Genomic DNA, 13,554 nt, shown 5'->3' on the forward strand with positions numbered 1-13,554 from the left:
TAATTTTTGCCACTTTTTATTCTAGAACAAGTAATTTTACTTCTTGATGCGGCTTTATGTAAATAAAAGAAAAGTAATTGGACTTCGTAAGTCCTAGGTTTTCACCCAAAGTACTCAAAAGTAGAACTGGAAGTCGATATTTGAGCTTTTCGTTTAACTTTGCGTCGATTAATATACGATTTTACTAAGTTTGAGTCATTATTGTTTAAACAGAAATGACTTCAATACCGGAACTAAAGATGCAAACTCAACTTTTCAATACGCTTCGATTGATGTGTTACATGTACTATTTCTGCGACTATAATGGCACTTCTAGTTAGAACTTTTTAACCGAAAATTATATAAAAACCAAAATTTTACATTTGTTCTTATCTTGCTAAGGCATGTCGAATGATATATCGCTTATACTATTTCGATGATTTTAAAACTGTACTTACAGTTGCAACTCTAAAACCGGAAGTCTGATGTCAAATTTCTTATTTTTAATACCATCCTTGGGTTATAAGCTTTCATTCGACACCTCATTTGTCAGTTTATCTGTATTAATACCGGAGGAGTTTTATTCGCGCACGGACAGACAGATGGACAGACTTTAAAACAGTACTTCTGGTCGCATTTCTAAAACCGGAAGTCGTAGGTCAAATTTCTCACCTTTAGTAACATCCTTGGATTATAAGCGTTCATTTGACAGCTAATTTGTCACTCTATCTGGTATAATGACAGAGGCGTTATATTCGCGGTCGGATGGACAGAAGAACAGACAGCTTAGTTCAAATTTATTCCCTTTAGTACCATCCTTGAATTATAGGCTTTCATTTTACACCTCATTTGTCATTCTACCTGGTATAATGACGGAGGGACGGAGGAGTTATTTTCGTGGTCGAGGTCGGACGGACAGACTGACAGACAGCCTAGGTCAAATTTATCACCTTTAATACCATCCTTGGATTATAAGCTTTCATTTGACACCTCACTTTTCATTCTACCTGGTATATTGACGGAGGAGTTATATTCGCGGTCGGACGGACAGACGAACAGACAGCCTAGGTTAAATTTATCACCTTTAGTACCATCCTTGGATTGTAAGCTTTCATTTGACACCTCATTGGTCCATTCTACCTAGTATAATGACGTATGTGTGTGAAAAAATGGCTTGGATGCGGGTCCGTTAGCCTCTAAAATGACGTAGGAGTTGTGGTTACAGACAGACAGAGAGACAGACAGAGAGACAGACAGAGAGACGGACGGACGTGGATAATTCAAAGTTTTCACATTTTTTCAAAATTGGGTGAAAACAATATATATTTTTAATTGGTAATGAGGAAGATTCCGTATTAGTGCAGGCCCTGAAACTATGTTCGGATTCTTTAACCTGAGACCTTGAACAATGAAAAAACTGATTCTTGGCCGAAGGTGCGATGGTGACTTGTTACCTCCTCCCCCCTCCCTGGGTTACGGGCAAATAAAAAGCGCAAAAAACATTTTTTTTATTTTTTGCGTCAGTCTATGCAAAAAATGTTCTTACAAGTTTTTTCGTAAAATGCATAGTTTTCGAGACAAACGTGATTAAAAAATCGAAAAATTGCAATTTTTGAACCCGAATAACTTTTGATTAAAAAATAAAATAGCAATTCTGCTTACAGCATTTGAAAGTCCAAGTCAAGTTATACCGGTTTTAATTATTTTTATCGCTAAAAATTAGTTTTTTTATTGTTAAACAAAGCTATAAACAAACAGTGTTTAAAAGTTTTGTCGCATGTCCGCACCGCGCCAATGATGTCGGTTCCGTTCGGTTTTAATCCTTGGCGCGGTGCGGACATGCGACAAAACCCTCAAACACTGTTTGTTTATAGCTTTGTTTCTTCTTCTTCTTCTTTTTCTTGTAGTACCTATCCGTTTCGGATGTTGGCGACCATAATGGCAATCTGCACTTTGCACACTGCTGCTCTAAAAAGATTTGTGGTTGTTGTGTTGACCCATGTGTGTAAATTCTTCAGCATGGAAATCCTTCGCCTTCCTGGTCCTCGTTTTCCCTCCACTTTTCCTTGCAAGATTAGTTGCAGTAGTCCATATCGTGGGCGTACTGGGAAAATCCACTAACTCACAAAAGTAAAGTTTTGAGAGAAACGCATTTAAACATTATTATACCTTATGGCTTACCTCCTAAAAATCAGGTACACTAGCTGTTCAAGTTTTGTTACCTGGATATGATTTTGAAGGATATTAACCACAGGTGGTTTACACATATATGTAAAGAAAAATTAGAAAAACATTATTTTATTCATGAAAACTTAGAAAAAGATGGAGTTAGTTGATTTTCTTTGTCATTGAATGTACCGATTTAAGCACGGTGGATGACGAATTTGGAGATATACGATTTTTCCTGTTAATAATGTTTGTTGATGTAATGGTATTAAAATATCAAAATTGAAAAAAATGGAGTTAGTGGATTTTCCCAGTACGCCCACGATATATTTCGCTGTTTCTCATGATGTGACCGAGGTATTCGATTTTGGCTGCTTTTATTGTGGTTAGCAGCTCTTGTTCTTTTTGCATTCTCAGCAAAACACCCTCATTAGTAACGTGGTCGGTATAAAATACCTTCAGGATTCGACGATAAAGCCACATCTCAAAAGCCTCAATTTTCTTGCAGGTGGCGTCTGTGAGAATCCACGACTCAACTCCGTACAACAGTATAGGAAAGATATACCATCGTAGTAACCTGACTTTTATGGGCATTGAAAAATCATGACATTTGAATAACTTAGCCATTTTTTGAAATGCAGATATTGCTTTCTCTATCCTACATTTAATTTCTATGGAATGGTCCAAGCTTTGTTTAACAATAAAAAAATTAATTTTTAGCAATGCAAATAATCAAAACCGGTATAATTTGACTTGAACTTTCAAATGCTGCAAGCAGAATTGCTATTTTATTTTTTAATGAAAAGTTATTCGGGTTCAAAAATTGCAATTTTTTGATTTTTTTTTAAGTTTAACCGCGTTTATCTCGAAAACTATGCATTTTACGAAAAAACTTGTGGGAACATTTTTTACTTAGAATGACCCAAAAAATACTAAAAAATTTTTTTTGCAAAAAATCGCTTTTTATCTGCACGTAACATCGGTAAAAAGGCACCATCGCACCCTCGGCCAAGATTCAGTTTTTCATTGTTCAAGGTTACAGGTAAAAGAATCCGAACATAGTTGTCGGTCCTCAGGTTTTGCATACTCAAGTACTTGCAGGGCCTGGGGCCTGATTCTAATTCATTTCGACAGTCGCAATTTCATTTCGACACCGCCATGACAGCCGCAGAATATAGCGATTCTTATTCATTTCGATATTAGTTACAACTGGGGATATTAACCTTATCATGTTGAGACTGCTCAGAATTTGGGTTGGCGCTCCCGTTTATTGGAACTTGTTGATAGTCTGGGAAAATTGTCGAAAAAATGCCATTTTTGGGAAAAATTATTTACCAGCTATTTTATTGCTAAAATCGAATCTTAAGATTGCATATACAGTGCGTCCATAAAGTAACGCATAAATTCATTATTTCGTAAACCAGCGACATTAATGAAAAATCCTGAAACGGGTCGATTTTTATTTTTAGATTCAGATTTTTTAGCATATATATCATACTAGTGACGTCATCCATCTGGGCGCGATGACGTAATCGATGATTTTTTTAAATGAGAATGGTCATGTGATAGCTAATTTGAAAGGGTATTCAATTCTCTATTCAATAATATAAACATTTACCTAATTATTTATACAAGGTGTTCAAAAAACATTTTTTTAATTAAAATAATTGAAACAAAAAGAAGAATGTACGTAATTTATTTAATTCAAAATACGTTTTACTGTTGTCAGAAAACAGGAAAAAAATGTTTATTTGAGAAATAAATATTGTTTTTTGCTTAAATTCAATGTTAAAGCTGCCACCCACCTGTCGCTTGGCAGTTTGAACATTTCGTTTAAGCGAAAATCAATGTTTATTTGTGAAATAAAATTTTTTTCTGTTTACTGACAGTAGTAAAATGTATTTTGAATGAAATAATTACATTATATTCTTCTTTTTGTCTCACTTATTTTAATTAAAAAATGTTTTTTGAACACACTGTATAAATAATTATGTTAATGTTTATATTCTTGGATAGAGAATTGAATACCCTTTTAAATGAGCTATCATATGACCCCTATTCTCATTTAAAAAAATCATCGATTACGTCATCACACCCAGATGGATGACTTCACTAGTATGATATATATGCCAAAAAAACCGTAATTTAAAAATAAAAATCGATGTGTTTCGGGAATTTTCCTTAAAGTAACCAGTTTACGAAATAACGAATTTATGCGTTACTTTATTAGTAATATGGGGTATGACAAGTCCGCAGAAAGTGTGTTATTTTATTTATAAACAAATTAGCACTTCTAAATCTTCTTTATTTTAAAATTAGTGGTCTGTAACTCCTTAAATTTTTCCTTTGAGCCAAAAACACTCAAATAAAAATTCACCGTAATTTAGTTCTGCACAAAGTTATTTTTTTTTCCGATTTCCTTCAACAAAAATTTTACTCAGAAAATCCGAGTTTTCCCAAAAAATCTGCAATTTTCAATTAAAATTTTAGGGAAGTACCTAATTATTTATCAATAATTAAATAATTGATGACATGAAAGATTTATTATAGTAGATTATACAGAGGGGCTAAATTATGGAATAAATTCATTTCTTTAAAACGGACGATTTTGGAGCAAAATCCCGAAAGAGGTCGATTTTTATTTTTAAATTAGAATTTTTTGGCATATATTTCTTACTAGTGACGTCATCCATCTGAGCGTGATGACGTATTCGATAATTTTGTTAATGAGAATAGGGGTCGTGTGGTAGGTCATTTGAAAGGGCGTTCAATTCTCTATTCAGTAATATAAACATTATTATCATTAGGTATTTATACAGGGTTGGCAAAAAAAATTTTTGAATTAAATTAATTGGCGCAAAAAGAAGAATGTATGTAATTTATTTAACTCAAAATACATTGTACTGCTGTCAGAAAATAGAAGAAAAGGTTTATTTCACAAATAAGCATTTCTTTTCGCTTAAATTAAATCACAAACAGCCTCCCTCCTACCTATTGGCAGTTTGAACATTTAATTTAAGCTAAAAGCAATGTTTATTTGCAAAATAAACATTTTTTTCTATTTTCTGCATGCATTCTTCTATGCGTCAATTAATTTAATTCAAAAATTTTTTTGGCCTCCCTGTATAAATAATGATATTAATGTTTATAATACTGAATAGAGAATTGAACGCCTTTGTAAATGAGTTACAACGCGAACCCCTATTCCTATTTAAAAAAATAATCGATTACGTCATCACGCTCGGATGGATGACGTCACTGGTTTGAAATATATGCCAAGAAATTTAATTTAAAAATAAAAATCGACCTGTTTCGGGATTTTTCTCTAAAATCGTCCATTTTAGAGAAAATGAATTTATTCCATAATTTAGCCCCTCTCTGTATATCAGGAGACCGGCGACAATCTAACCAATAGTTTAGCAATAATTAAAATGTTAATTAAAAAATTTCGGTCGAAATAATAACCAGCAAGATTATGATATACCAGAATAACTATGATTTTCGTATAAAAAAGCACTATACCTATTCAACGTACCTTACAGGATTGAAATTGGACCATTTGAGCGGTCTCAGGAATGTTATAAAGAAACAATTTTTTGGCTTATAAACAAATAGAACCCCTCAGAAAATATTAGATTTAATTAAATTAAGTTAACGCTGTTGAAAAGGGTACGGCTTCTGTGTCCTTTTCGAAGAAAAACAAATTGAATTGCGAGGAGTGATTCCAGGTATAAATGGTCAAATTTGACCGGCATTTGCGACAGAGTTATAAACAACAGGATTTTAATCTTTGAACCATTAGATACCTTTTAATTCCGGTCCTCTTTGTACATACAAATTTTCATATCTTCAAGACACTTATAACAAAAAAGATTTATGTCACTGTCACCAAATTATTTAATTATTGATAAATAATTACTTCCCTCAAATTTTAGTTGAAAATTAAAGATTTTGTTTGGAAAACCCGAATTTTCCGAGGAAAATTTCCGTCGAAGGAAATTGGAATAAATTATCAATGTACAGAATTAAATTACTGTCAATTTTTATGTGAGTGTTTTGGTTTAAAGTTAAAATTTTCGGAGTTATAGAGCAATAATAAAAAAAAGATTTCGGAGCGCTAATTTGTTTATAAACAAAATAGCACACTTTCTGTGGACTTTGCACAGCTATATTACTAATATAGGAAATCTTAAGATTTGATTTCAGCATGTCCAGCAATAAAATAGCTGGTAATTAATTTTTCTTGTTTTTTACTAATTTTCCCAGATTATTACCTTACATCTTTCATTGAGTTGATGATTCATGTTGTGGACATTCTCAATTATTATTATTTCTAATTTAATACTATTCTATCTAATTCCTCAAAACAAGCAAATTTCAATTAAACCCAGCTATATTATAATACCTTTTGCTTTAGTTTTCCTTGCAAGAAATAAACAAAACACATCTAAACTAAACCTAACCTCGCTTTTGGCCATTCATTCATCTCCGTGTCAAATAATTTCGACAGTCGAAATTATAATATCAACACCCTTTTTAAAGTCGCTATTAATTTCGATAGTCGCTATTTCATGACGTCACTTCGTTAGTTCAACTAAAATCCACAAGGCTCGCACAATCGCATTTCAACCGTCGCCATATTGAAAGCGACTTGTTTAGTGTCGAAATTTGATTTAGAATCAGGGCCCTGGTCTATATGGAAAAAGGGCCAATCGAGCTGCATTCACAACTAAAAAACTATGTTTAAAAATAAAATAAGTCGAAAGTACTTACCAAGAACTGATAGAATAAGGTTTGAACTTGAATTTAGGTACTTCGTAATTTCAAAAATGACATTTTACTTACGTTTTTGAACATTTAATATCGTCATATTTCGTTCTTTTTTCAGTTTTAAACTGTTTATAACTCGAAAATCATCAACTTAAGAAATTATCCAAAAAATCTGAAATAATATGTGTTCGTGTCAAAAAATATTGTTTTTTAAATTCATAAAAAAATCATTTTTTAATTTTTTTTATGTCAGGCCAAAATTAGATTGGGGCCCCTTGTTTTTTTTTTGTAATTGTTGACATACTAAATTACATAAATATCCAATAATGCTTATCCATTTAACAGATCGGTGCAGATCGACCTTATAACGTATCTTCTACACTAAACTCACAATAAAGATGCACTAGAAATAAACCAAGACACGTTGAATGTTACGATGAGCACTCCCAAATCATGATTTACAATTTATAAACTTTGTAAATCATGATTTGGGATTTACAATGTATATTATTCATTTTAAATTATGATTTTTGAGTGCTCCTTGTAGCATTAAACGTGTTGTGTTTTGTTTATTTCTAGTGCATCTTTATTGTGATTATACTATAGACTATATTAATACTTAGCCTCCCATAATAAATTAAATTTAATCTTTTAGACGAAAAGAAATTGAAACTAGATGAATTCCTTCCCATCTTCAGCCAAGTAAAGAAAGACAAAGAACAAGGTAACTTCGACGATTTCCTTGAATGTCTCAAGTTGTACGATAAAGAAGAAAACGGTAAAATGATGGCTGCTGAACTTTCCCACACACTCCTTTCTCTTGGTAAGTGTAATCATTCATTCAAGTTTAAATACCTTACGTTTTTCCACGTTGCTTATTATTTTAATATCCCTGTATTCATTCCAGTACATTGCTATACAGATATTTTTTGACATCATAATTCTTACCCGTAAGTTTTAAGAAAATCCTCTGTTTTTCTTAAAACACGAAGTCAACATTTACACCATTTTAAGTCATTATTTAAGCAATTTTAAGTCATTTTGTGTCAAAATAGGTCACTTTTTTGAATCTTTAAACCCTTCTCCACTGACATGTAGTATATCATACTTTGCCAAAAATATAAAATATTTTGATGTAAAACGTGATGGAACTAAAGACAGAACGTGTGCGAGAACTTTACAAGAAGGAAACCAATAAAAGATTGAGGCAGATAGAGTGCCAAAAAGAAACATGGACAATGGAAGAAAGATGGAAAACTTACAGGGAAGTATTAAAGAAAACAGCAGCTGAAGTATGTGGAATCAAAAAATGTAATAATCAATTGAAAAGGACAAGATGGTGGAATAAAGAAGTGAAAACAGAAATAAAAAAGAAGAAAATGGCATGGAAAAAATACATCGAAACGGGATTAGAAGAAGATAAAGAACAATATTACAAGCAGAGATGATTGGTAAAAAAGACAGTCACACAAGCAAAAGCAAAATCATAAAAATAATTTGGAGAAAAACTACAAGAAGGATATATAACAAACAATAGAAACATTTGGACGATAATACGACACATGAAGGGAGGAAAACGAAAGGAAATAAATGCAGTAAGGGATAGATCAATGCAAATTCAAATAAACCCGGAACAGTGTATGGAAAAATATTATGAGGAAAAATTTGTTACCGAAGTAACACAGGTTGACAATGTAATAAATGAAGGCCAAGAAAACACAGAGATAAACCAAATAAGTAGGGAAGAAGTAATAGAAGAAATATCAAACATAAAAATAGACAAGGCAGGAGGAGATAATTAAATTGAACCGGAAATGGTAAAATACATGGGAGAAGAGGGAATAAACTGGCTATGGACAGATATATACATAGCATATAAAGAGGCGTGGGAAAAACAAGCAATCCCTAGAGACTCGCAGAATAACATAATTGTACCAATATACAAAAAAGGAGAACATATAAACTGCGAAAACTACAGAGCTATATGTCTGTCATGGTATGCTTTAAAGTGTATTTGAAAATAATAGAGAAAAAACTAAGGCAAGAAGTAGAAAAGAAATTGGGAGATGAACAAGCGGCCTTTAGACCAGGAAGACAAACAAATAACAACATATTTACCAACAGGAACCTAAAATAAAGATGCTTAGACACGTGGGGAAAACTGGTATAAGCATTCATAGACCTAAGAGCAGCATTTGACACGATAGAAAGACAAATTATAGAGGAATGCTTGAGGAAAATAAATGTACCAAACAGATTGATAAAAATTATAGAAAGTACTTACAAACAGGTAAAAGGAAGAGTACAAGTAGCAGGGAAACGATCAGAAGAATTTAGTTGGAATAGAGGTATTAAACAAGGAGATAGTCTCAGCCCTTTGCTATTCATAATCGTAATGAATAAATTAATAAGAAAAACTAGAGCAAGAACCAACCAACTACAGACAATAATAGGATACCATAGATTACAACCGGTAACAATAGAGTCCTTAATGTATGCGGACGTCATAGTACTAATAGCAGATTCCGAGAAACTAATGGATATATGGGTAGAGGAAATAGAAGAGCTAAAAATGGAAATAAACGAGAAAAAAGTAAGATAATGATAATCAACGGCAAAGATAATGAAATAAAGATAAAATGCAAAAACTCAGAACTGGAAATAGTTACAACTTACGAATACCTGGGAAGTATCATTATTAACGACGGAAAAATAGAATGGGAAATAACAAATAGAGCAAAGAAATCAAACAAGTTATATTATGCCTTAGCCCCAATACTAGGGAAAAGAGAACTTGCAAGAGAGACAAAAATAAACATATATAACATAATAGTGATACCGACTGTGCTCTACGCAAGTGAAAACTGGACAATTCTGGAAAAACATAAGAGCAGAATAAATGCAATGGAGATAAGACATTTAAGAAGGATAGTTGGAAAGACAAAATGGGATAGATTAAGCAACGAGACTATTAGGAGAATGGCCAACCAAGAACCCATAATGAATAAACTAAAAAAGAGATAAATGAATTGGTATGGGAATTTGATGAGGATGCAACCCAACAGAATTACGAGAAGAATCCACGAAGCAAGGAACATTGCACAAAGAAAAAGAGGCAGACCAAGAAAAAAATGGATACAGCAAATATTAGAGGCAGGAAAAGTTAAAGGAAAATCACCCGAGGAATTAAAAATAATGGCGGAAAACAGAAAAGAATTGAAGAGATGGGTGAATGTAAATTAAAATAGCGATCCCAAATCCGAAACCCTGATAGAGTACAAGGCAGAGAAGAAAGAAAGATAGAAAGTAAAACGTGTTTTATAAAAGATTTCTAGAAGACCATCTGTGTAACTTCAAGTGGTGTGTAATTGTACCTGCTCCCAACTGCTGCAATTTTAGTATGGTTTAGTATTTGAGCTACGTCGACTCAAAGTTATCTTGCGGTACCGCATACCGCATGTCAGTGTTTACGATTCTATAGTTACAGCAGTCCAGTGTATTCTTAGGCTATTAGTATAGCAGCAATTTCATCCAGTTATGGTAGGGCAGCCCAAGCGGGGATTTTTGCAGTTACTCGAGCGCGTCAGATTATTACATGGGGAGAAACCTTGTACCCTGAAAATGTACCTCTACCATATATTGGCTCTTAATACAGGGAAGTTCGTTAAGGGAGAGCCGAAAAAAATATCTATCCTTAGAAAAACTCAAAATTGTCAGATTAAGATAAGGTAAGTTAAGTGCAGTTAAGTCCGGGAATCTTTACCTGTGCGTCATCATTTAAAGCATACGAAATAAGTCGATGATAAGTCGGAAATTGAAACTTACTGTCACTTGCTGTTGCGTTTAGTAAATTTCAATTTCCGACTTATCATCGACTTATTTATTTCGTATGCTTTAATGACGCATGGGTAAAGATTCCCGGACTCAACGTATATGCAAAACAGTGTACACTTCAAAAATCTGACGATTTGAGCGGGGCATAAGGAAATGGGCGAGTCCCAAAATTTTACAAGAAAAAAGCGCATATTTCGCGAAATGAATGACAGATCGAAAAACTAAAAAATACATACTCAATATTTTTCCAAACTCTATCGAATTATACCAAACATAACTTCCCACGGAGAGGGGTGGTGGCTAAAATTTAATATTTTAAATACGAACCCCGCGATATTTCGCGAAATGAACATCAGTTCGAAAAACTGAAAAATACACTTATTCAATATTTTTGAAAAATCTAGCAAATGGCATCAAACACGACCCCGCGGTTGTAGGGTGGGGGGTTACTTTAAAATCTTAAATGGGAGCCCCCATTTTTTATGAGAGATTTAGATTCCTTACCTAAAAATAGGTAACTTTTATTGCCGCTATATTCTAAAAAAACGATTGTTTGAAATGGAAAATTAAATTAAAAATGAACAAGTCCCCAACAAAATGGAAAATTTTACTTAACTTTTTTTGTTTTTAGGACCTACTCTTCACATCCCAATGGGTCCCCAAAGCGCTCGAGTCACTGCACACTTAGCATGCGTTGCTCCCCTACCATTACCAATACTCAAACTTTTTTGTAATTCAGTAGTATTCGTAGAAACCTCCACCATTTTTGGATACTATGCTTCCGTTCATAAGTTTCTTGAAAAAATAAAGTTTATTTTATTTGAGCAGTATTTTATTCTACAGCAGGGTGAATAATCATTCCGTAGGTGATGTAAAAAACAAATACAGCGATATTACACAAACTAATATTAAAATCAAAGGAAAATAGGCAACGCTATAATATACCGCATGTCATCCGAGTATTTCTCAGACCGAGTTAGTAGATATTTTGAAATTTCGTTGTTCAGTTTACATTGCAACACCAAAGTAGAGCCATTATGAAAGCAGATCCATTGTAAAATAACAAGTGTTTAGTAATGTGTATATCAAACTATTATACACATATCGCAATTCCGCTCAAACAGTGTCATAAGTCAAAAAAGCGAAGTATCGAGAAATCGACGATTACAATAATTTGTGCTAGAACTTTTCCGGGTTCAATTAAAAAACTATTAAAATTAGTAAAATACTTATTTTAGTCAGTTACAAGGGTGTTTAGAGCTCTACAAAATAGTATATTAATTCTGCTAAAAATATTTTTTAAAAATATTTTTTTTTTGAGTTGTGACACTATACAGATAAAATAACGAAAAATTTACAAAATATTATTTATGAAAAGTGGCTCTTGCAGTACGAAATATAATATCATTATTATTTTCTGGTTAACAGACTAATATTTTTCGTGATATAACTTTAATAGTTATTTATGATATAAGTGTTAAAAGTACACGTTTAAGGCACGCATGTGAAAGTTTGCAGAATCAGCGATAGCGAGTTCTGCAATTCACATAATAATACATATATTAAACTGCAGATATTTAATTTTTCCAGCACTTTGAATCATGAATTTGACTTAAAATTACGGGCGTTTTTGGACGTAGTGAATTGACATACAATCCTTACCTTTTCTATCCGTGTGCCTCTTTTAGAAATATCCAGATATACCGCATATTACGAACAATTTAATAACCTTGTTGATTTAATTTTTTCTTTATTTCTAGGTGAGAGGTTAGCTGACGCAGAAACAGAACAAGTCTTAGCCGATTGTATGGACAAAGAAGATGATGATGGCTTCATCCCTTACGAACGTAAGTATTAGTTTTGATAGCAATCTCTTCAAAACGTTATAGATTTATCTATAACAAATATAAAAAAACTGCTACTTAAATAGGAGCTCTTAATAGTGTGTTATTCGCTCACGCCTGAAAAACTTTCAGTTTTTGTTTTTAAATTTGGAAACAACAGCCTGCCATTGCGATTCTTCGTTATATAGTTATTGCCCATCATCAGACATATACAGGGTGATTGATTAGTGGGGTAAAGCTCAATAGATCCGCTATAGTAATAGATAGCAATAAAAGTTAATAGCAACAATTTTTGCTACCTTTGAGCTTCACATTACAAAATTAGTTAGAATGTTACAGGGTGTTCGTTAACACAGTTAGCTAACAATAAATAATTTTAAATGTTTTGTCTAAACTCACTAAAGATCCTGACAGATGAGGCAATCACTTGAATCAGGCGAACCCATGTATCATCAAGATTAATTTAAACGTTTATACGAAGACGTTGTAACTGTAGGAAAGATTAATTTAATTTATCTGGATGATGTACTGACCGACCCAAGAAGTACCACTCAGGAAATTTCATGTTAGGACACTAAATAACCAGAAATAGTGATACTCACGAATCCGCCGATAGCATATGTTACAGGTTGTCCGCAAACGTTACAATCATTAAACATATATATGTATATCGCATGTTTTATTAGATTTAGAAAATAATATAAGTATAAATTGTATTTTAATTTTTAGAAACTTAGATTTCCATTTAGAAACGAACATCATACACATTCCCTCCTGTTCTATGTGTTGGAAATTATAACTTTAAAAAACTCATGGGATAACGAGAGAATTTTCTTCACTATTTTCCAAAGAAAAATAAACAACTTGAAAAACGTGTACAACACGCAATTATTGTGCCCACAATCTTAATAAATATAAATAGGTATTGGTTCATCGGTCTTGTCTTCTCTTTGTGCCCACA

At 32.7% G+C, this 13,554-nt stretch overlaps 1 protein-coding gene across 2 annotated transcripts in view; it reads left to right on the forward strand.

Moving 5' to 3' along the window:
- The window catches only part of LOC114332844 (myosin light chain 1), a 39,919-nt gene that overhangs the window by 21,897 nt on the left and 4,468 nt on the right, over positions 1-13,554 (forward strand). For both annotated transcript variants that reach the window (XM_028282623.2, XM_028282622.2), the window contains exons 4-5: positions 7,571-7,738; positions 12,510-12,596. In XM_028282623.2, the coding sequence (XP_028138424.1) occupies positions 7,571-7,738; positions 12,510-12,596 (255 nt within the window). The remainder of the gene's footprint in view (positions 1-7,570; positions 7,739-12,509; positions 12,597-13,554) is intronic.

The sequence above is a fragment of the Diabrotica virgifera genome, chromosome 5 (assembly GCF_917563875.1).
Source record: "Diabrotica virgifera virgifera chromosome 5, PGI_DIABVI_V3a".
NCBI classification, from domain to species: Eukaryota; Metazoa; Arthropoda; class Insecta; order Coleoptera; family Chrysomelidae; genus Diabrotica; species Diabrotica virgifera.